The sequence below is a fragment of the Scylla paramamosain genome, chromosome 2 (genome assembly GCF_035594125.1).
Source record: "Scylla paramamosain isolate STU-SP2022 chromosome 2, ASM3559412v1, whole genome shotgun sequence".
NCBI classification, from domain to species: Eukaryota; Metazoa; Arthropoda; class Malacostraca; order Decapoda; family Portunidae; genus Scylla; species Scylla paramamosain.
The window spans coordinates 14,360,774-14,385,000 of record NC_087152.1 but is presented as its reverse complement, the minus strand read 5'-3'; the positions used below and the strand labels follow the sequence as shown (position 1 = coordinate 14,385,000).

The 24,227-nt window shown below is 40.3% G+C and overlaps 1 protein-coding gene across 1 annotated transcript in view; it reads right to left on the bottom strand.

Annotated features, from left to right (window-relative positions):
* The window catches only part of LOC135110895 (putative neural-cadherin 2), a 165,265-nt gene that overhangs the window by 125,254 nt on the left and 15,784 nt on the right, over positions 1 to 24,227 (bottom strand). The window contains exon 2 of the mRNA XM_064023524.1: positions 16,947 to 17,027. Coding sequence (XP_063879594.1) covers positions 16,947 to 16,995 — 49 coding nt within the window. The 5' untranslated portion in view covers positions 16,996 to 17,027. The remainder of the gene's footprint in view (positions 1 to 16,946; positions 17,028 to 24,227) is intronic.

Genomic DNA, 24,227 nt, shown 5'->3' with positions numbered 1-24,227 from the left:
TACACGGCCATAAATATACCTTCAGTTTCCATACGTACACTTACCCCCAAGAGAGGCTGTAAAACTGCAGAAAAAAATACTGAAAGCAATGGAGGTAATGACTGATGCTTCGTCACAAAAACAGTCATTTCTCTCAGTCTCAGAAGCCAGATACACACAATGCATCCTCAGGCTTCACGTATTACGCTGATGATATTCGTTTGTCTTCGTCTCGCTTAATGCAGCTTAACGTAATCAGCTCATAGAGAAGCAAGAAAGGTTTCCCTTGCATGGTTTTGTGTGGTAATGGAAGCAGGAACAAGGAATATATTTCTTTCGCTATTGTTTTACATGTAGATTTTTTCTTTTTCTTTTTCTTTTCTCTTCCAAAGGAGATACACAGGACAGGAGTTGTAAATTTAAGCTGTGACGAGAAAGAGAGAGAGAGAGAGAGAGAGAAAAAAAAAAAAAAGAAAAGCTGCAAAAAAAACTTTCGTTGCTATTTCATTTGTATCCTTTACTTTCTTTTTTCCCCCCCTCTGCCTAAGGAGATACGTACGACAAAAGTACGACAAAAGCAAACAGCAAAAGCTATATCTTGTGAGAAAGTAAGACAAAGAAAAACTTTCACTACTCTTTCATTTGCACGAGTATCTTTTAGCTTTCTCTCTTTTTTATTCCTTAGTCAAAGGAGATAGTGCGTAAGCCAGGAGCTGTAACAAACTACAAACTACAAAAAAAAAAAAATACAGCCTGTGAGAAAAATCCTAAGAATGACTTTCGCAACTGTTTCAATTGTAGCTCTTTTCTTTTTATTTTTGTTTTCTTTCCTCAGCCAAAAAGAGATACGCAGGCCGGGAGCTGTAACATAAATACGAAAAAAAAACTGCAAATGCTGCTGAGAAGGACTTGCGTTACTGTTCCGTTATTCTCTCTCTCTCTCTCTCTCTCTCTCTCTCTCTCTCTCTCTCTCTCTCTCTCTCTCTCTCTCTCTCTCTCTCTCTCTTCAAACAAAGGAGATACGCAAGCCAGGAGCTGTAACATAAACACATGCAAAAAAAAAAAAGAACAGCTACACTCGTGAGAAAGTAAGACTAAGATCGAAAGAGGAAAAAAAAGAGTGGGAAGAACTCTTGATTATCTCGTGAAAGAGTTTAACTTGCAGAAAAGTGGAGGCGAAGAAAGAGGTCGTGTCCTCCACAACTTACCGGCGAAATCGGTTAAAGAAAGAAGACGCCAGTTAACTCATGAATTACTAAGGGGAATTAACTGAACGAGGGTGAGTACAAAGCTCGGAGCAGCGAAACAGTGGCTCTTGGGGATAGTGGAGGTGGGAAGTCCCTGGAGGCACATTAATCATGACTAGCGGAGGGAGACAGAGGAAGGCAACACTGCGGCGGACTGTCATACGCTGGGGACACTCAGTTAAGTCAAGGATGTACGAGTATTAATATGACGAATAGCGTGTTTTGGTTCCTCTGTGTCGCAGCAGTGGTAGTTAGTGAGTGGCTAACAGATGAGAGTTCGCGGAAAAGACAGCAAATTCTTAATTCTTTGATTAATTTTCCCTCGTCTGTATGAGCTTCATATTTCTGACTGCTCTCCTCCACCAGGCCCTGTCGTACAGATCACCCATCGACTGTACTTTTTCGCTGTGTCCTTCCTTTGTTACTGGTAAACTCTGGGACAACTCCCTGTCTCTTTCTGTATTGTCTTCCATCTATGACTCTAACTCTTTCGCGACACTTCAAGACACTAATCATAGTTTTGAATATTCCTTTTGATTGTATCCTCTAGGGACTGGTAACTTCAGTGTACCTTTTTTTAAGCATTTTATGTTACCTATGACGAGAACTCCTTTTATATAAACGAGAATGTTCATCCATCCATCTCTGCTTGGACCTTCCTCTCCGTGTCCTGCCCTCCACCTCACCCATCGACAGCCTGAGGAATGCCTTGTATCAAACAGCATGAAAAGAGAGATAAAAATTTCATTTCCATCGGAGCTGATTTAGCAATAAGTTGAGACGCAAGGTTTCAGCAGGGATTTTTAATGCGGGGAAATTCAATAACGTCAACGTTGAATTCGCATTTGGCATTGAATGTTCTTAAAGAATAAAAGTTGAAACTTGTTTGCATGGTAATGTGTAGTTGGCAGCTGGGGGAAGCGAGTTACTGCGCTACTTGAGATCTCAAAGTTGTGGCTGCATTCAGAACTAACAGAGAGATCAGAGGTTAAGCCGTGATGGAGCAACGCACTGGCAGTCGTGTATCTCCTGTCAGTTGCAATAACGCTTCAAAATGTGTTCATTGACATGAAAATGAAAAGTAAATTTTGTTCTGGGGAGATTACTAATAAATCATAGTGGAGGGGATGATACAAGAGAGCAATAAACTACAATACTGACTCAACAATAATTAATAACTTTCTAACTTAAAACAGTAAGACCAAAATTCTGTTGACAAACATCATCAGTTTTTTTTATTTATTTATTTATTTATTTATTTATTTATTTTTTTTTTTTTATTAATGAGGGTCGCTGGCCAAGGACAACAAAAGACTGCCGAAAGGAAAGTCAGATGACGGAAGGTAAGTGTCTTGAAACCTCCCTCTTGAAAGAGTTCAAGTCATAAGAAGGAGGAAATACAGAAGCAGGCAGGGAGTTCCAGAGTTTACTAAGGAAAGGGATGAATGAATGAGAATGCTGGTTAACTCTTGCATTACAGAAGTGAACAGAATAGGAGTGAGAGAAAGAAAAAAGTATTGTGCAGCGAGGCCCCCGGAGTGGGGTAGGCATGCAGTTAGCAATATCAGAAGAGTAGTTAGCATGAAAATAACGGTAGAAGATAGCAAGAGATGCAACATTTGGGCGATGAGAGAGAGGCTGAAGACAGTCAGTTAAAGGAGAGGCGCTGATAAAACGAAAAGCTTTTGATTCCACCCTGTCTAAAAGAGCAATATAAATGGAACCCCCCACACATGTGAAGCATACTCCATAAATGGACGGATAAGGCCCCTGTACAGAGTTAACAGCTGGGAGAAGGGGGTAAGGAAAACTGCCAGAGACAACTCAGAACACCTAACTTCATAGAAGCTGTTTTAGCTAGAGAGTTGCTCTTCCTTTACATAAATCACATCTATCAGGCAGATGGTTTATGATCTGTTGGATGCAGGAGAAGCTTTTGGATAAAGATATTTCTAAAAGGTTTAGCAGTGCAAAACATCAAAGTTACATATATAAAGATATTGTGAAAGATTAGACCCACATCCTTTTGGAATGTATTGAATGCAGCTAAGTCCTTAATATAAGGAAAAGGTGGAAATTACGTGACGAAAAGGTCATGAACATAATGTGAAAGATTAGATCCACAATCTTCTTGCAATAGGTTGAAATGCAGTTAAATCCCAAGGATAAGGAAAAAGTGAAAGTTGCGATACGGAGACTTAACAGTAAATGCAGGTACGATTTTTAAAAAACGAGACAAGGTCTCTCTCAATCCTGTAAGCTTTCCTCCGGTCAAGGTCAGGGACGGAATGATACAACACTCTTTTGATTAGATAGAAACACAAAACAAACAATATTTCGACACAAGAAATAGAATACACACACCACAAACTCCACGCAGGCAATATTCTACACTCAGCCACTTTGCTCACCGATCAATCACAAGGACTTCAAGGGGGAAAACTCGAGAAACAACAGATAGCGTTTTTTTATTATATTCTATATTTGTGTGTGTGTGTGTGTGTGTGTGTGTGTGTGTGTGTGTGTGTGTGTGTGTGTGTGTGTGTGTGTGTGTGTGTGTGTGTGTGTGTGTGTGTGTGTGTAGTTTTTTTTTCTTTCTTTTTTTAGGGAAAACTATAAATTCCAATTATGTTTCTTTTCCAAGCACTCGAACCTAACATATCCGCATGCAAAGCCTCGGTAATAACGCCATTTTTGCCCCACAGTATGCACAGAGGTCGTACAGCGGCGACTCAACAATGAACAGCATCGCGTGGCCAGACCAGAGTGCGGCAGGAGGATAGAAATTCATTACGATTCACCTGCATACGAGTGCATTGAAAACTAGTCGAGTAATGGCGCTGAAAAAAAAAAAAAACGTGACGAGAGAGAGAGAGAGAGAGAGAGAGAGAGAGAGAAACGCCATCTCTCCAAAACGCTACCTCTCCTACCTAAAAACTGTAATGACCAAGAACCGAACCCACAACATTTAAGCAGCGAGACGACCATTATACCACAAAGCCACGCGATGTACGAGAAGGTTCAGTGTATAGAGCTGCTAACTGCCTGCTGTGTTTGCTGTGTGCCTGTTGCTGCTAGTGATGGCGCCCTACTCCCTCACCTCTGAACACCAGGAATGGAGGGAGAAAGGGCAGGGGAGGGAATAAAGAACAGGGAAGGGACATTGAACTGAGGCAGTGAGTAAAAAAAAATTTCAGTAGGAAGAGTATATATGCACAGAGAAAGAAGCAGCGAAAAGTTAGAGAAAGGATGACGCAAGGGAACACAAGAGATGCACTGAACTAAGGCAGTGAAAAATATTACGGCCGAAGGGAGGGTGGAGGCTGAGAATGGAGAGGTAGGAGGGGTACATGTTGCATATGCGCTGGGAGGAAACAGTGAAAAAAAAAAATATATAGAAGGGATAACACATAGGAAGAGAAAGGGGGCATTGAACTAAGGCAGTGAAAAAGATTACGGACAACTGGAAAACTGGAGATTGAGGTTGAGATGTAGGCGAGATGGAAGCAGTGAAAAATCAGAAAAGAGATAACACAAGGAAACAAGCGAGGTGAACTAAGGCAGTGAAATGATTACGGATCAAGAGAAAACAGAGGACAGGTAGGAGGGGTACATGACAAACATATCTGCTGGGAGGAAGCAGTGGAGAAAAAAAAAAAAAAAGTCAGGGAAGGGATACCAGCATGCAAAGATAATACGGGAGAGAACATCAACACAGTGAGGGAAGAGTGGAGCTGGCGTGCAGAGAAGCGGAGGTAATAAGTGCAGCATGTGGAACGGCTGGCGGGATAACGTATGAAAGCGTGCAGGCTGATGGTAAGGGAACCGATACATACTTTCCCTATAGCTCCGGGATGCATTAGTGCGGCTGGCTGGCGGGATTGTGCACTGCTCTCTGTACGGTGCTTATGAGAACTGCAGGCACGGTGCTACAAGTCATGTCAAAGGTGTCTGTCTTTCTGGCCAGCCTGGGAACCTTACTGTGGTTTAGAAAGTGTGTGTGTGTGTGTGTGTGTGTGTGTGTGTGAGCTGCCTTATGCGTGTACGTCGGTCAGATTGGTTGGTGTTTTGTAGTTGGTGGAACATCGAAGAGAGAGAAAATAAAGAAATAAAGAAGTAAACAAATAAACAAATAAACAAAAAATAAAGAAAAGAAGAAAAGAAGAAGAAGAAGAAGAAGAAGAAGACGAAGACGAAGACGAAGAAGAAAAAGAAGAAGAAGAAGATAGAGAAACCACAAGCGAAAACACGTACACACAAGACTAAATTATGTATTATATACAAGCTTCCTGATAAAATAAATAAATAAATACATAAATAAATAAAACACCCAGAAGAAATACATCAAAATTGTGGAAAAGTGATAAACAGTGTGTGTGTGTGTGTGTGTGTGTGTGTGTGTGTGTGTGTGTGTGTGTGTGTGTGTGTGTGTGTGTGTGTGTGTGTGTGTGTGTGTGTGTGTGTGTGTGTGTGTGTGTGTGTGTGGGTGTGGGTGAGTGAGCAGACCACGGCTTGTTGGAGAATCAAAACATGACTTGGTGCATCCTGCGATTTATTCTTTTCCGTACAGGCTGGGTCGACTGGCGGAGGCGGCGGTGGTGGTGGTGGTGGTGGAGGCGGTCGTGGAAGTGGGTATGTTACTTCTGACAACATCCTCTCTCTCTCTCTCTCTCTCTCTCTCTCTCTCTCTCTCTCTCTCTCTCTCTCTCTCTCTCTCTCACGCATACCAAGCTTCACGTGTAATAACTATACTACATCACGCGGAAGTTCAATATAAATAACACGGCAGGCAGGATTCGGAAACATGTTCAGATATGAGCTTTTGCCTGCAATTAAATGTTATCAATTTGTTCAGCGCCACTTGCTACTCACGGTCACAGCCACGCTCCATAATGCTGTACAACTCCACCCGCCACCGTCCGCAGCACGTAGCGAAAGACGAAATGTTTATATATAAGCAAGTAAAAAAGAAAAAAAAGAGAGAGAGAGAGAGAGAGAGAGAGAGAGAGAGAGAGAGAGAGAGAGAGAGAGAGAGAGAGAGAATACTTCATGTCAAAGGTTTATCACGGCAATACATGATTTATAGGTTACAATATCAATATTTTTCAGCCGTGATGAGGCCTGAATGCATTTGCTGATCTGAATGTAACATCGCAAACTTGATGGTTAACAGACTTTTTTGCAGGTCTGCTGTTAAAGGTTAATAGCTGCGCACGCACACACACTCACACACACACACACACACACACACACACACACACACACACACACACACACACACACAAGACTGAACAAATACAGATATGGAGACAGAACCACACAACTGTAGCTCAAGTCTTGTTTACTACGACTGAGTAAATACATAAACACAAAATAAACTCTCTCTCTCTCTCTCTCTCTCTCTCTCTCTCTCTCTCTCTCTCTCTCTCTCTCTCTCTCTCTCTCTCTCTCCTTAACAGCAATAAATCATTCTGCAGGATTTTAAGAAGTCTCCCTAAGTTCCACCAACGAAAACCTAAACAAGAGAAAAGAGAAAGAAGTGAGAGAAAAAAAAAACAATGCAAAAAAGAAGAGGGGCGAAGGAAGAGAGGGAAGTAGAAGGAAAATCTATATACGTGGCGAAGAGGCTTGAAGCAATAAACTAAGATGGATGGCGGTGGAGAGCAGAGCGAAAACACGAGGTGGTGCATAAGATCGGAAACTGAGGAGGACCATTACCTGCTGCAGGGCTCCAAACATCGTGAGAGAGAAGAGAGGGAGAGAGAGGGAGAACGACTATTTTTTGTCACGGAATATTTATCAAGACGTTTGTAAAAGGAAACCGCTATCTTTTTTTTTTATTTATTTTCCTTTCTCTTTTACCTCGAAACATTTATGAAAGCAAACTGTTATGCTTTGTCATGATATATTCATCTAAACGTAACAGGAAAGCGCTATTTTTACCTCGAAATGTTCCATAAAACATAAGGCGCTACGGAATATACTCGTTAATCAAAACTTGAGAGAGAACAGTTATTTTTCATCACGAAATATTCCACAAAATATAAGAAGATTGTTTTTGTCACGAAATAATGAAACGTAAGAGAGAACAGGTATTTTTTAATGACAAAACTGGTATAGCAAAGTAAATAGATGTTATGTAATAGTTTCTCATTTCTTATATGTCTTCGGTAAGTAATTTTATGTAATCGCAACGTTCCAGTGTCTCGTTACCTTCTGCCACTACTTTCATCGTTACTGCTCTTCTGAGCCAGTGCATCTCCCCTTCCTTCTCACTACTATATTGATAGCTTTCTAATTTCACCCTGGTTTTATCCATTTTACTCTAGTCTCGTGTAAGACTCAAGTAGCATCTTGACTCCCTCATCCTTTCATCCCTAGATTATAATAAAGTCCATTTACATAATGCAAGATTTAATCAGTATCGCAACTCCTTTCATCTCGTATAATGCAAACTTAAACCAGTATCATAACTCCACCCTTTCATCCCAGTCCTGACCAGTAACGTCCCTTTTTTACCACCAGGAAGAACTATAACAACAGTGTCAGTGGACAGTGACAGAAGATAAGAAAGGAACATGGAGACAAACACTTTCCTTCCTTCATCTTTTCTTTCACTGCGCATGACTAGCTTCCTCAAATAATAACAATAATGATAGTGCTGATGATGAAGATGATGAAGATGAAGGAAGGAAGGACGGCAGAAAGGGAGCAAGGAAGAGAATAAGGGACATCACTTTCCTGCTTCACTTGTAGAGACTGTGTTCACGGGAGCAGAATGGGCGCTGGGAAGATGAGGTTGGGAGGTGATGAGGCAGGCAAGCAGGCAGGCAGGGAGGCAGGCAGGTTGGTCGTGGTGGTGGTGGTGGTGGTGGTGGTGGTGGTGGTGGTTCAGGTGAGGTAGGGATTAGGTCTGCAGGAAATGAGGTTTGTGAACTGGAGTGTGGCGGCGGACAGACAGACAGCGGCGTTTCCATGCAGAGGGAGAAGCCATGCGCATCGGAGTGAGGAGTTGAAGGCGTTCAGAGCTGAACATCGCATGGCGCACGCACGCACACATTTACTACTCAAATATACTCTTTTCACTATCATTATCATTGTCAGCCTCTAAGATTGCATTCCAGCACTTGTACTAGTGTCAGCATCACATACTCACTTGGCATACACACACACACACACACACAAACACACTATATTCACCATCCATCCATCATCATCATCATCATCATCATCATCATCATCATTCCCAGCCTCTAAAATAGTAAGGTTGCACTGTAAGGTCTAGGTGTAAGGTATTCTAAAGCACTGTGTTGTCTCACCAGGACTAAGGAACATCACTTCTGCGCCACACTTCCACTGCTTTCAAAAGGCTCTACTCAAAGCTACACGGATTTTAAAGGATATTTTTACGGTTCTAGAGACAAATTAACAAGATTTTTTTTAATTATCATAATAAGAAACAATTTTGAGAAAACGGGAAACCATTTCTGTGGTCTTTGAAAACATTTGTGGTGAGAAAGCAAAGCGTTACTGAATACGAGCCTATATGGGAAATAGACAAGCATAGCAGGAAAAGTAGCACTGTAGCAACTCACACCCTCGACCCACCATTTATCATCATCATCATCACTGTCAGCCTCTAATATTGTAGTGCCTGTATTCTGAAACACTCAGTTCTCACACATCAGGATCTTATGACAAATAGCGTGGCAGGAAAAGCAGCAATACAGCCACTCACAAACTCCACCCGCTCCTGTTGCTCTCTTCCTCCTCCTACCCGTCTCCTGTCCTTGTCCCTTCCCTTCACTCCCCATTCTAAGCAACTGCCACTGACAATTTAAATATTAAACATTTATTTTTCTTATATGTTATCTATTCAAACTTTACACGCCCCTGGTGCCTTCCTTCTCTCCCTCCCACTCCCTTCTTTTCCCTCCTTCCCATTTTGAGCAACTGCCAATGTGACTTTTTAGATATTTAGCATTTGTTTTTCTGTTAGGTTATCAATTCAAGGCAACAACTGTACAGATTTGGCCATCACTGATTTTACTGCCTATATTCATTAATTTAATGCCGCTGATAATTATAATAATTTTACATCTGAAATGAATATGAGATTCGAAACAAAGATTTATTGGACCAATTCCCTCTCATGCGAAAGTGTTAATACGTGAAGGATGAGGCGCTGCTGTCAGACAAAAGCGTAACGCGGTGCACATCACTGGCGACTCCTATACGTGCAGAAATAACATTTTGGAAAGGTTTGGCATAAAAAATCATGATGATGAAATAAAATTAAATAAAAACAAAAACAAATAAATTAAATTAAATTAATACGATAATTATTTTTACGATAAACTCTTTTTACAGGTCGTTGTTTCCTTTTTATCTCAAAACCCACCCAAAAACAATTGAATTACTAACAAACAGATTATGGAAACGCAAAAACGTTCGGTGGAAAACATATCAAAATAAATATTTACAAAATTTTCTTCTTGTAAACTTTTTTCCTTTCTTTCCCGAGTTTTGGTAAACGTGTTTGGTTCTTACATCACAGCTGAGTCTAATGATCATGACGAAAATCGTGTACAAGGGATGGGACACTTTCTAAAATCTTCGTCACAAACTACAGGAGATTGCTTCGTATTTTTTTTTTTTTCTTTTTTATTAGTTTCACCAGTTTCATTGTCATTTGAATACCGTCAGATGATTTTATTAAGTTGGGCATAAAAGTTCTTGTTGATCAAAAGGTTAATAATCGTCTCAAGCTGTTCATCCGCTACAATTAAACCTTTATCTTATTTTGATTAACAACTGGTGATTTTATGATAATTTGATCATTGTCACTAGTACTGAGCGGGCGAACAAACTTTTTTTTTATTTATTGATTTATTTTCATTTTTATTTTAATTCTTATTTATTTATTTATTCATTCATTTATTTTCTTTATTTTTTTATTTATTAATTTTATTTTTATTTATTTATTTATTTTTTATTTATTTTTTTTTTTTTTGCGCAAACCGTTGCAGTAATTGAACTGAAAGTAACATGCATGACTTCTGGCCTTCACATTAATCAAATCAGTGTCATGTCATCAATTTAACTTTTAAAGATCAATAGAGAAATTTAATAAGTTTTGAATGAGGTTATTAATTAATAAGGAATTAACGTCTTTTTTTTTACGAATTTTCAATTTTGTTTGTAGTATTTTGAAATTTGCATGATTGTAATCTTATTAATATTATTTATTCACATTGTATTAGTTTTTTCTTTTAATTTATATACTAGGTATTCATTTCTACTTCACTTTTTGCCTGATTTTTTTTTTTTTTTTTTTTTTTTTGCTTATACAAAATGCTGACATTAATCTAACACCAAACGTGATTGTAACACACGTGTTTGGCCATTAATAAATGTTTCCAATGTTATTTCCTCATCCATTACAGCCTTTGTTTACCAGGTAATTGTTTGGAATTTGATAATTACACGTAGTAATGAATGTGTGAAAGAAGGTGACCAGCACAGAACCCAATAACCGATGCCTGCGTCCCGAGGTGGTGAATGGCGCTGTGCTTCACTGAATGAGGCGAACACTGAGCAATGGGAGCAATGAGTCACGGGACCGTGAGGCATCACACAATACCTGGAAGGCACAACTGAAATAATTGCTTCATTAAGCCATCAAACAACAACACCGCCCGAAACAACAAAACAAACACGTACGTAATTAAACTATTCGATACTGTTTCGTTTGCAGAAAGAAACGAGTTGATTACACTGAACCCGTTGTCGATCACGCCCAACCCACTGACTTGCTTCATTTGGGAACAACGAATAATTAAACTGTTAAACTTTATTTACATTTCCGAAAAGAGAGTCCCAAAATGATATTCCCCATTACAACACTACAGTTCACACATCTGCTATTGCCATTATAGAACTAATACGGTGCTAACTATAAACCGAGAACAAAGTACTGGCATTCAAAAATAATACAATATTAAATATAAACTATCAAAATTCGAACTGAGAAGAAACTACTGGCATTCCAAACTAATAAATCAAATATTGGTATTATCATTATACAGAACTGAGTCAAGCTTGATGTGTCACGTACAAACTATGAATATATTTTACACATGACTTCTTACTGTGTTTGTGTGTGTGTGTGTGTGTGTGTGTGTGTGTGTGTGTGTGCACGCGCGCATACACATCATCATTAAATGAGGCAGTTTTATCTTTGCAGGGAAATAAGTCAAGTTTGTTGTGTCACGCATTTTTTAATATCATTTCATCACATTTTCTCATAAACCATGAATATTTTTAATACATGACTTCTTATTATGAGTACGTGTCTGTCTCTCTGTCTGTCTGTGCATACTCAACATCAACATCAGCAGCAGTAGAGTCATGCATTAGCGTGTGGGTGGTGCTACATGCTGAGACTGTAATGAACGTAGATTTGTAAGCATGCATCCCCCTTCAATGTGCTTCATTTGCATGTCTGCCTCCCTCCCTCCACTTGGTTCCTCATCAACCCAGCGACCCTTCCTGCCGCGGCGAGGCGAGCCAAGGACGGGATGAGGGAGGACGAAAGTAAAGAGAGGTTAAGAGGGAAATGAGTGGAGAAAGAGAGACGGAAGGCGCAAGAGTGGGGATAAGAGGGAAGGGAAAGTAATGACTGGCAGGAGGAAGGTGAGGTGGTGAGGTGGCGTGCAGAGTGGATGGAGACTAATGGAGTGATGTAATGATGGAATGAGGACGTGGTAAAGTGAGAGAGTGGGAGATGGGAAGGCCACTCAAGTATGGGGAGGGAAGTGCTGTGGGTGAGCTGTGAACTTTATGATGACGAAGAGAATTTTTAATAAGAAAATCTCTCGCGAATGAAGAAAACCTTAAAGTCTTCAGTTAATGAAAAAACCTGCTATAAGATTAATTTTCCACGAATGAGGAAAAACTTGAAGAGCCTTCCGTTGAAAAATGAAATTCTTAAAAAAAATAAATAACATTACCGGCGGAAGGAAACTATTCAATATCAACTTTTCCTGAACTGATAACACTTTTTCAAGAAATCAAGCTTCCTTGAACAAAACAAAACAAAAATAAAATAAAATAAACTCTTAATGAATTAATAAAATTTTACGAGATTAATCTATCGTGAATACAAAAAAAAAATCGCTTTTAATCTCCCATGGAAGAAGAAAACTTTAAAAAAAAATCACCCTTACTTAGATGAGGAATAATTATATAAAAGAAAATCAACTTTTTCGTGTAGCAAGGGAAAATTTTGGAAAATACACCACAAGTAGAATGAAGAGTGAAAGCGTATAGCCAGACAAAAGGAGAAAAAACACGGTGAAGAGTCAGCATCAACACCCCTCCCCCCCCCACTCACAAGGCAGCAATGAAACACGAAGCGGAATAAGCAAAGAGTGAGAGCATCTTTACCTCATCACACACGAGAACACGCTCTTCCTTTTGTTTAATTTCTAGATGCATTACACTCCTCATTTTTACACTAACTCGGCTTCATCTTCATTTCCCTCCCCTTGAAATCTCTGCAAGCATCTTTTCCATTCATATATTTATTTGGTGTAGCGTTTGGTCACACAGACAAAAACTTCAGGGACAGAATGTTAGAATTTAATCTCGTATCATCCTTCCTTTATTTCTTGTCTGTCTGGTTTACTTGGACGGGGTGAATACTGTCCATCTAGTTCAGTTAGTCAAGTGAATACTGTCCACCAGTTTCCATTTATTTCCTTCCTAGACGCATTTCATTAACCATTTTTTTTTTTACACTAACTCGACTCCAGCTTCATTTCCTTCCCCTTGAAAATTCTGCAAGCATTTCTTCCATTCATATATTTCCATACTGTAGCGTTTAATTACACAGACAAATTCTTCCTGGTCAGAATATTTGTCTTCAACCCCTTACATACCAGTTTTCTTCTTTATGATACTTGCTTCGGTTAGATGGGGGCAAATACTGTTCATCTAGTTTAGTTAGACGAGAGAATACTGTTCATGTTTTTCCTTTTGTTTCATTCTTTGATGCGTTACTTTGTCCATTTTTAAAGTGTCACGATTCTACCTTATTTTCCTTCTCTTGAAAACTCTGCACGCATTTTTCCACTCAGAATTCTCTTACAGTTGCGTTTTCTTACATACACAAATGCTTCCTGTACAAAATAGGTAGTAATAATCTTCAATCTCATACCACCTTTTCTTTACGTCCTACATGGCTTAGTTAAATGGGAGAAAAAAATTATAAATCTTTTTTTTTTTTTTGTTTCATTGCTATACGTTACATATTCGCACATCTTTACATTTTCCAGGACAGAATGTTAATCAATCTTATGTCACCTTCCCTTTTGTGTCCTACATGGTTTAGTCAGATGGGACTAAACTAAGGCTGTCAATCTTTTCCTTTTCTTTCATTGGTATACGTTACATATTCCTATATTTTTTGCATTTTCCAGGACAGAATGTTAATCAATTTCTCGTCAACTTTCCTTTATGCCCTCTATGTTTTATATAAATGGGAGAGAAAATTCAATCTTTTTCCTTTTGTTTCATTACTATAACGTTACATATTCCCAATTTTTACATTTTCCAGGATAGAATGTTAATCAATCTTAGGACACTTTCCCTTTGTGGCCTATCTGTCTGGTTTACTTGTACAGAGACTGGTGGGAATGCTCTCCATCTATCACCTGGACGGGATGTGAATGGCAGGCAATACGAAGGAGAAGCGGTAATCCTTATATACTCGCCTTCCTATCACAGAGGTACATCACTGCTTCCATTAACACCTTCCCTTCTCTTCTCTTTCTCCCTACACACATTCCTCCTTTGCTTGCACTTCCTCCTGGTCGCTCTCACTCATCAATCTTCCCTTTGAGAGCTTTGATGAGACTTCGTTTTCCTATGCAGTTATTTTCTTGACACGGATTAAAAACTGCATGTGTCTCTGTGCTCCGCCTCACCTCGCCTCGCCCTGTGTCCCCCTGTATGTCTCCCTGTGTCTGTCCCTGTGTGTCCCTGCCGTCCATCACGCTAAAAGGGGCTTCAGATCACGAGCATTCAGACACGCCCCCAGTCTTACTTGTGCAATCCAATTCTCAGCGACCCCGCACCATTCCGCCCCTCGTCACTCACCGTGTACACAGACTCAGATGCAGAGACGCAGGCACACACTGACGGACACGCGCGTTTATACGTACCTACACGTACACACACACACACACACGTCTTGGATACACAAACAGTGCGTGTGTGTGTGTGTATGTGTAGGGTTGTTGGTGGCGGTGAGGGTAAGGTGGGCTGGAGATCGGGGTTGGCTTGTTACTTGGGTGGTGTGTGTGTGTGTGTGTGTGTGTGTGTGTGTGTGGAGAGGTGGATGGAAGGATGGATAGGTAGAAAGGTAGATAGAAAAGAAAATACATAGATAAATAGATAGACAGATAGAAAGATAGATAGATAGATAGATAGACAGACAGATAGAAAGACAAGCAAACAGAAAGACACGCAGACAGACAGACAGATAAACAGACAAAGATATATAGACAGATAGATAGATAAACAGATAGATAGATAAATACGTAGACATGTAACTATGTAGTGTGCGACTCTCAAGAAAGCACACTACACGGGTACACACACACACACAGACACACACAAAAGGCAGATAAAAAATAAATAAATGAAATATAGAATAAAAAAAAACAGCAAAACACACAAACAAACCAAACCAATCAAAGCACCACCACCACCACCAACAACAACAACAACAACAAGAGTAATTCACCTATTCACGAAACAAGCAATAACCTCACAACACCACAGCGCCAGAAAAGAAAAAAGGCACCACGGTAAGGACGGGATCTCATTACAAACACCTCGGATCCTACACGTGCCCTCGAGGTGACACCGCAGGCCTTCTGTTGGTACGTTGTCAGGGTGATGCGTAACACTGCGTCAGGATGGGAGCCAATATCACCACTACATTCTGGGGGCCATTACTCAGGCGGCGCGGCTGTGCTGAGGTGGGGGGAGGGCGTCACGAGGCCTCACCAATAACATAACACGGCGCTGCTTCACGCGATCAATCACTAAGAACATTAAGGGAAGGTGTAAGGAGCCAGTAAGCCTACACATGGCGGTTCCTTCATATCTACAAGAACACAAGGGCATAAGGGAAGCTGCAAGAACCAGGAGGTATACAAGTGGCAGTCCCTGTATAAAACACACCTCTACAAGAACATGAGGATATAAGGGGGAAGTTGTAAGAAGCCAGTAAGCTTACATGTGGCGGTTCTTGCATGTTTACAGCGATCGACAAGGACACGACATAAGGAAAGTTGCAAGATGTCATAGTCCTACATGTGGCAGTGTCTATATAAAACATGCATGCATCCATCTACAGAGCTTAAAGGAAGGTGCAAAAACCGGTAGAACTCCAAATGATAATTCCTTTATAAAACATGCATACCTACATCCATCTACAAGAACATAAGAGCACAAGGAAAGTTACAAGAAGCAAGCAGATCTACACGTGGCAATCCCTTTACAAAACATACCTACCTACCTACATCCACCTATCATTTCTAAACTTGTCTTCTTTTAAACCTCCCTCTGAGTTCAGCGCTAACAACCTGGTTAACTGAGTTTATTCCATTCATCTACAACTCTTTTTGAGAACCCATTCTTTTTTTTTTTCATATTAATCAAGTTTGAACCTTTTACCCCTAGTCCTAACGTAACTATCAACCCTAAGTGTGGGATGAATAACATGGGGGAAGAAATATGTGGATATCACTGGTGGCGTGAGTGAGAACACATCATCAGTAGCAGAGGCAGGAGGGGAAGAAACGGTATTAGTATAGATAGAAGGGGAACGTCACTCACAGGGCAGAAGGAAGACTGAAGAGAAGACAGAGAGAGAAATGAAGAGATGGACTTACCGAAGAGATATTAAGAATGCGAGTAAAGAAAGAGAGGAAGACGCGAGTAAGAGGAACAACGATAATGAAAGAAGGGAGATCGAAAGGGAGACAGAGATAAATTAAAAGATGAGCTAACGGCGGAGTTACAAAGAATGCGAGTAATAGTGGAAGACGCGATTAGGAGAAAGCAGCAATATTATGTCCCCTCGTGTGCTGAGAGTCCAGCTGTCAGGTTTTGTAAGGAGGTCAGAGGAGGAGGAAAACACGACACGATGGAAGAGAATGCACAACATACCTTGACTTTTGACCAATACTGTACATTGACTAAAGACTGAGGCAAAATACGAAAGACATTGAGAGTGCATAAGATTACTTGATTTTGACCACCACTGTACATTAAATAGGCATTAAAGAGCCATTTCAGTCTCATAATTTTTACCTGATAATAGAGATATCTTCCCCACATAAAGGAGACACATCGTTTGTAAGTTAAATATTATTTTCTCTTCCTAGAAATGGTCCGTAGATAATACAATTTAAAGTGAATACGAAAAGTTACTTAAGTGAGTGCAAATTACTTAAAAGAGTGCAGAAAAGAAAGTGCATAAAGTTCCTTAATTTCAGACCACCACTGTACGTAATCCCAACTCTCTTGCTTACAGAAAATTAATAAATAAAAAAAAAAACATCTGACACTCGGAAAACAGTGAACAGCAGGCGAGAGGGAGAAGACCAAAGACCAAACAAGCCTAGAGGAAGTCAGTCAACTCACCCATCCACGTGCTGTTGGTGATTATCTGCAGGATCTTGGCGGGGTCCATGGCGTCTCTCTTGGTGGCGGGGCGTCCCTGGCCTGAAGGGGAAGGAAGGGAGGGTTCAGAGGTCGGGAAAGCCTTATCACTTAGGAGTTAACGAGCAAGTTATCCGGTAAAGTTTTTCATTTGTTCGTCAAGATTTCTTTCCTCTGCTCGGCTTGGGTTAAGTTAAGTTTGTTTAGTGCTCACACAATGGCCGCCACGGCTTTTGTTCCTGCCGGGATTTGGTCTTTATCTTTTTATTCTTTTTTTGAAGTTTTTTTTTTCTCGTTAACACCAGAAACACCTGAAATTATGAGAAGTTTATTTCTTTCTTTCTTTCTTCTTCAATTTCTTTTTCCAGTAACAACTCTAGAAACAGACGTGGAAATTCAGTTTACTATAGTTTTCTCGTTCCTTTTTCCAGTTTTCTCCGTTAACAGCTCTGGAAATGCCTGACATTATGAGGGGTGAGTTTATTTTATCTCCTCCTTGTTCTTCTTTTTCTAGTTTTCTCTGCTAAGATCACTAGAAACACTTCAAAATGTGAGTTTACTTTATCTCTTTTCTCTTTTTTAATGAAGTCTGAGTTCGCTTAGTCTTTCTTGTTCTTTCTTTCACTTATTTCTTTGTCAGCAACACTAGAAAGTCCTAAAATTATGAAGATTCAGTTTGCTTTATTTGTTCCTTCTTTTTTACTTTTTTTTTTTCTCCGTAAGCAACAGTGAAATCACCTAAAATTATAAAGCATGGGTTGCTTTATTTGTTTCTTGCTCTCTTTTTCAACTTTTTTTTTTCCCATTAAAAACACTATAGTACCTGAAATCATGAAGACTTGTTACACTCAACGCCACCACCACCACCACCACCACCACCACCACTACCACCACCACCACCACTATCACTATAACAACCATCTATTAAATGTTCTTGGCACACTAGAAGGTGGAGTAAGCAGGAAACATACTACCGAGAATGAAAATAAATAAATAGATAAATAAATAAACAAATAATAGGTACACTTGCTACAATTACACAAGACAAATTATTCTGGAGTGTCAGAAAACCCGAGCCGTGAGCATCTCCTTCCCCCACCAGCTGGTTCCTCCTGGCTTTAGTAGTACTGGGTGAACGACCAATACACCTGAACGTTCACTGTAGCTTTGAGGTTGTAAATGGAGAAGGAAAGACATATTCCCCCACAGACATAATCCCTCCAGGTCATTTATAACAGCGTTAGTGGGTAAGTGACTAGGGAATGCATTGTGTCAGCCAGAGAGAGGACTATCAGCACAAAGCGATCTGTGTATCATTCATCCTTCCAGAACACCTCTCTCAGTCTTCCTCGCAGTCTCGTCAGTAGCAGCAATGAATGATGTGTGGGTAGATGAACGGCCTTAACAATACTAACATCGTCACCGTACGGAAGGAGTATCAGTAATGTAAGTCTTTAATCACCCGCCCTTTCAGAACACCTCCTGTCCCCCTCAGCCTTCCAGAACCTCGTCAGTAGCAACAATGAGTAAGATAAAAGTAAGATAAACGACCTTAACAACGTCAGCAGCGTCACCATCAGCGAGGTATACTAGTAAAATGCGAGCTTGTGTAAAATCCGCCCTTCCAGAACACCTCCCTTCCTCACAATCTCGTCAGTAGCACCAATGAGTAATGTATGAGTACAGTAGATACATCACGCCAACCAAACCAGCGCAGTCACCTTTGATTATTACCAGTACAATGAGATCTACGTGTCATCCAACCTTCCAAAACACTTCCCGTCTTGAACCTCAGCCTTCCAAATCGTCTTCAGTAGCAGCAATAAGCGATGTAGTAGATTCACCATGCAAAACAAACCAGCACGGTCAGTTTGGGTATCAGTAAATGCCAACCGTGCATCTCCAGCCTTTCTAGACACCTCCCGTCCCCTCATCCACATCAGTAACAACAATGAGTGATGTAGTAGATTCATCATGCAAAAGAAACCAGCACCATCGCCTTTGCCTGTCAGAAATGCGAGCTTTCAGTCACCCGCCCTCTACGAACTCGGCCTCCGTCACAGCCTCGTCAGCAGCAACAGTGAGTGATGTGAGAGTAGATTCAACACACCAACAAGACCAGGAGCGTCATGGTCAGAGGAAAGTATCAGAAATGCAAGCCATGAATTACCATCCACCCTCCATTTTTTTTTTCTCTCGTTTTTGACCTCTGTTTAAGAACTGACGCATTAGTGTGACATTTTTTTTATCTTGATTTGTGTTACCCTTGGCCAGAACCTCTCATATTAAAAAAAAAAAAAAGACAAAGCACCTCATTCTCTTAACCTCGTCAGTAGCAGCCATGAGTAAGGTAGAAGCAGACACTGGCCCCCAAAAGACCAGCAGCGTCACTCTGAGCATCAGTAACTGCGAGCCGTGCATCACCCGGCCCACGCAGATCAGCTCCTTCCTGGCCGTGGAAATGCACCCCTCACCGATGAAGGAAAAATGCACGTGAGCGGAACCAATTTGATGCAATACGAGACCCCATCCTGCAAGCACTGAGAGGCCACTGACCCTATTTTCCCAGAGACATTAATCTTGTTGGGAAGGAATGGCTAAAAATATAAGCCTCATCATCTCTCTTTTGCATTAAGTTAAACCCCACGACTGAGGATTTTTGAGGTAGTGCAGGAAGAAGGAAAGATAAAAAGGAATAGACTCAGTAGGGTGTTAGTGCCGAGTCATTAGGGAGCTTTAAAAGAAGATTAGACAAATTTATGGAAGAGGATGGTAGTGGAAATGATAGGAATGTTTCATACAGGGACTGCCACGTGTAGGACTGACGGCTTCTTACACCTTCCCTTTTTCTCTTTATTTATTTTTTTTTTATGTTCTTAGGTGACAGTATGATAGTCGCCTCTACGTGGAATGGCAATAAGGACTATGCCACTATTTTAATGCGATAGGCAACGGGTCAGACCACTAAAAGATACTGTCCAAAATCTTAATAAGTCAAAACATTAGAAAGCCATCGTCCCAAATCTTGATATCTCACAGAAAAGACGTTAGGTTATAAGCGATACCGTATGTTCCACCTATAACACGCACACACACACACACACACACACACACACACACACACACACACACACACACACACACACAAGGAATCCAATCTCTCCTCATCTTTCTATCAGATTGCTCGCCTTCTCTACTCAGAAACCCGTTCCATATTCTGCGTTCTCACTTTGCTCTTTACCTTCGCTTCTTTCAACCCCCAGAGAGAAAAAGTGGATGGTTGAAAGGCGACCCCCATAAAGCAAAGAAAGATAATTGAATTTTTTTTATTTATATTACGATATCTTCCAATCAGTCAATCAATCAGTCAGTCAATCAATCAGTCAGTCAGTCAGTTCAGTAGTTAATCATATTCTTCTACATACCTTTCAAATTTCCTAATACCTATTCAACCTTATTCTACTTTTAAGTACAAAAACTCACTTCTTTTTATATTAATACACTTACAACTTCATTTAAACAACTCTTTTCTGGTTAAATTACCTTTTTTTTTTCTAAGTTCTCTAGCTGTGTGTATCCCAAAGTGTCTTTTCGTCGTATTTTCCTTGATTCTCCCCCTTTTCTTATATCTAATAAATATCCCTCTATTTTTCAAAACATTCACCTCTTTCTTAATGCACATACTAACAGCAGCATATAAACAACGTGTTAAATTACTTTTTTTTTTTCAAGTCCTCTAGTTGTGTGTATCCTAAAGCTTCTATTCGCCTTATTTCCCTGATTTTGTTCCCTTCCTTATATATAACAAACCTCTCTCTCTTCTTCTGTAGCTTCTCCCATGTTCATATAAGGTCGCTGTTCCTCACTGATCTTTTGCATAAGTCTCAGTCTTTTGCCTCATCTCCACTCACCTCTGCCCTCTCTCTCAAACCATCTCCTATAAAGTCCTTTCATCTCTTGTTTTGGCTAACAAATCTCCCTCTACTTCCGAGAAAATTCACTTCTTTCTTTGCTAACATGCTTACAACTTCAAATAATAAATCAATTATATGTTAAACTACTCTTTTTTTTTTCGAAGTCGTTCTTTAACTGTGCATCTTATTTTCCTTGTTTTCCCCTTTTCCTACTAATATACTTCCAACCACATTTAATGCAGTCATTTTATGTCAAACTATCCTTTTTTTTATTTTTCCTTTATCTATGTCTTTAGCTGTGTATCACAAAATTTTTCTTCGTCTTACCCTGTTTTTTTTTTCTTTTTTTTTTATTCTCTCCGTTTCCTCCCTCCATTGACCACCGCTGATTCCGTCCCGCCCCGTTTGCTCTGCGCCAGCTGCCAGCAGACTCGTCACAACAGTTACGTCCCAGCGCAAGGGGCTCAGTCTGCTCCCAGCGGCAAGAAAGACGGGCGAGATGGGGAACGCGAGTAAGCCAAGCGAGGCCAAGAGATGCTGAATAGTGGAAAAATAAATAAAATAAAATAAATAGATAAACAAATTGATAAATGAAATAGAATAAACGTACATTCCGGAGTTATATAAAAATTGAGGGGGAAGAGAGAGAGAGAGAGAGAGAGAGAGAGAGAGAGAGAGAGAGAGAGAGAGAGAGAGAGAGAGAGAGAGAGAGAGAGAGAGAGAGAGAGAGAAATATCATAAGACCTACCCTCATCTCACTATTCCTTTTGTTCTTAGCCTTTTCTTTTTTTCAGGAGTTTGCTGAGAGAGAGAGAGAGAGAGAGAGAGAGAGAGAGAGAGAGAGAGAGAGAGAGAGAGAGAGAGAGAGAGAGAGAGAGAAAATACATGCACACATTCTTGGGTTCACATTTTCATAATATATAAATAATTTTCTTGCCGCGGACGAGCCCGTCTTGCCAAAACTGCTCCTTAAACACGTCTCTCCCTCTCCCTCTCCCTCTCTCTCTCTCTCTCTCTCTCTCTCTCTCTCTCTCTTGGAGCAAACTTTCCTCTCCTCCGTGGCGTTTTCTTGCAAGTCAAGGAGAAAGTAAAAAAGTAAGGAAGACGATTTCCACCTTCAGGTCATGCTGCTGCACACACACACACACACACACACACACACACACACACACACACACACACACACACACACACACACACACACACACACACACACACACACACACACACACACACACACACACACACACACACACACGAGAGAGAGAGAGAGAGAGAGAGAGAGAGAGAGAGAGAGAGAGAGAGAGAGAGAGAGAGAGAGAGAGAGAGAGAGAGAGAGAGAATGTTGTGTAGAGGGAGGCATGGTAAAGATATGGACACTATGTATGGTAGGTAGGGAGGGAAAGAAGGAGGAGGGAGGAAGTGGATGCAGGAAAAATGAAGAGGAAGGAAAGGAGTAAAAAAAAATGAGGGAGGGGGAGGAGGAACAGAGAGATGAAGGAAAGGAAGGAGGGAAGGTGTAGATAGAGGGAAAGAAAGAAGGAGGAAAGGAAGAAGGAAAAAAATGATGGTGGATAAAAGGAGGAATGGAAGAACGAAGAGAAGGAAGGAGGGTGGTAGGTGAGAGAAGGGTGCAGGAGGAAGGAATGGATGTAGAAGAGAAAGAAAGTTTGTATGAGAGAGAAAGAGAGAGATGTGGAAGTGTGTAGGGGTGTAGGAGACGTGTGCTGTGCTATGGAGGAAGAGAATGAGGAAAGAAGAGAGGAAGAGGTGCAAGGAGATTTGGTGGAGGCCTTCAAGTGATGTAAGGGTGACAAACAAAATCTTGAGTCCTAAGTGATACATGAGCGGCACACAGCAAAGAAAATCCTCGTGTCAGTACTCAGGATAGGACAAAAAATAGCGGGTTCACACTTGATAAGAAAGAAGGGGGAAAAAAAATATGTTTATTAATGATAGAAGGATGACAAACCAAATTCTGTGGATCGTAAATTGTATGAAAGTGACAAATAGTAAACGAAATTATCATTGTCACGAATCAAGACAGGAATAGAAATGAAGAGTTCAAACTTGATAACGAAGAAGGGAAGAAGAAATAGAGGTCTTTTAATAATATAAAGATGACATTAACAAAATCATTAGGGTAATTAGTCATTATAGGATAAAAAACAAAGGGCCCAAGCTTGATAACAAAGAAGGGAAGAAGAAGAAATATAAATTAGTAACATAGAGATGACATTAACAAAATCAGCAGAGTCAGCAATCAGGACAGGACAAGAAATAACGCGTTTAAGCTTAAAATCGCTGAAATTTAAAAGACAAATAGGAAGAAACTGGTTCTCAAAGGAAGGGAGGGCGCAGACTGGAGGGCGATGCTGTGTACGTAAGACCCACGACACGCGAGGAGGTTCCAGTTCTCTCTCCAGTCTCCGTAACAAGAACTACTTTCCTCCAGATACTTTCCCTCAACTTTCCCTGATGGAAGTACTTTTTCAATTACCCTTTTCCTCAACTTTGCTGATGAATAACAGGAAGAGGAAGAGGAAGAAGAGGAGGAGGTGGAGGAGGAAGAGGAGGAGGAAGAGGAGAGAGGTACGGGAAGAATAGAGGCGATGGTGCAAAAGATAAATAGAGGCATGGGAATAGCAACTGAGGAAACAAAAAAAAAATGGATAAATAAATAAAAAAAAATGGTGCAAGAGAAGGAAAGCACAATGGAAGGGAAAGAATAGAGGAGATGAAGAGAAGCGAACGCATTCGGAAGAAAACATATGACAGAGACACGGAGGTTAAAAAATAAATAAATAAATGAAAATAAATAAATAAACAGCAAAAAATAATCGCAAAGAAAGAGAAGAAGAAGAAGAAGAAGAAGAAGGAGAAGAAGAAGAAGAAGAGATGATAATGAACGCAGGAAATATACTAGTGAAGCAAAGGATAGCAAACACAACAACCAAATTAAGGAAAAAAAAAAAGAAAAACTGAGTAACCAGGAAGGAATGGAAAAAGAAAGCGAAGAATTGCAGTAAAAAGAAAAAAAAATACGTAAAAAAAAAAAAAAAAAAAGATTGTGAATACCATGAGTGTAGTTCAGCGACGGAAAACAGACAGAAGCAGTCAGTAGTACGAGGGAAAAAAAAAAAAGAAAGAAAATAAAGAAAATGAGGAACCAAAACGACATGAACAGGAAGCGAGGAAGAAGGACAGGGGGGGAAGAACATGAGACGAGGAAGTGGCGGGAAAAAAAAAAAAAGTGGAGCAGACGCAGGTATAAGTCCACTACAGCGATGGAAAGGATAACAGACAGGAACGGAAGTGGAAAAAAAAAAGGAACAAAAAATCGGTAGGG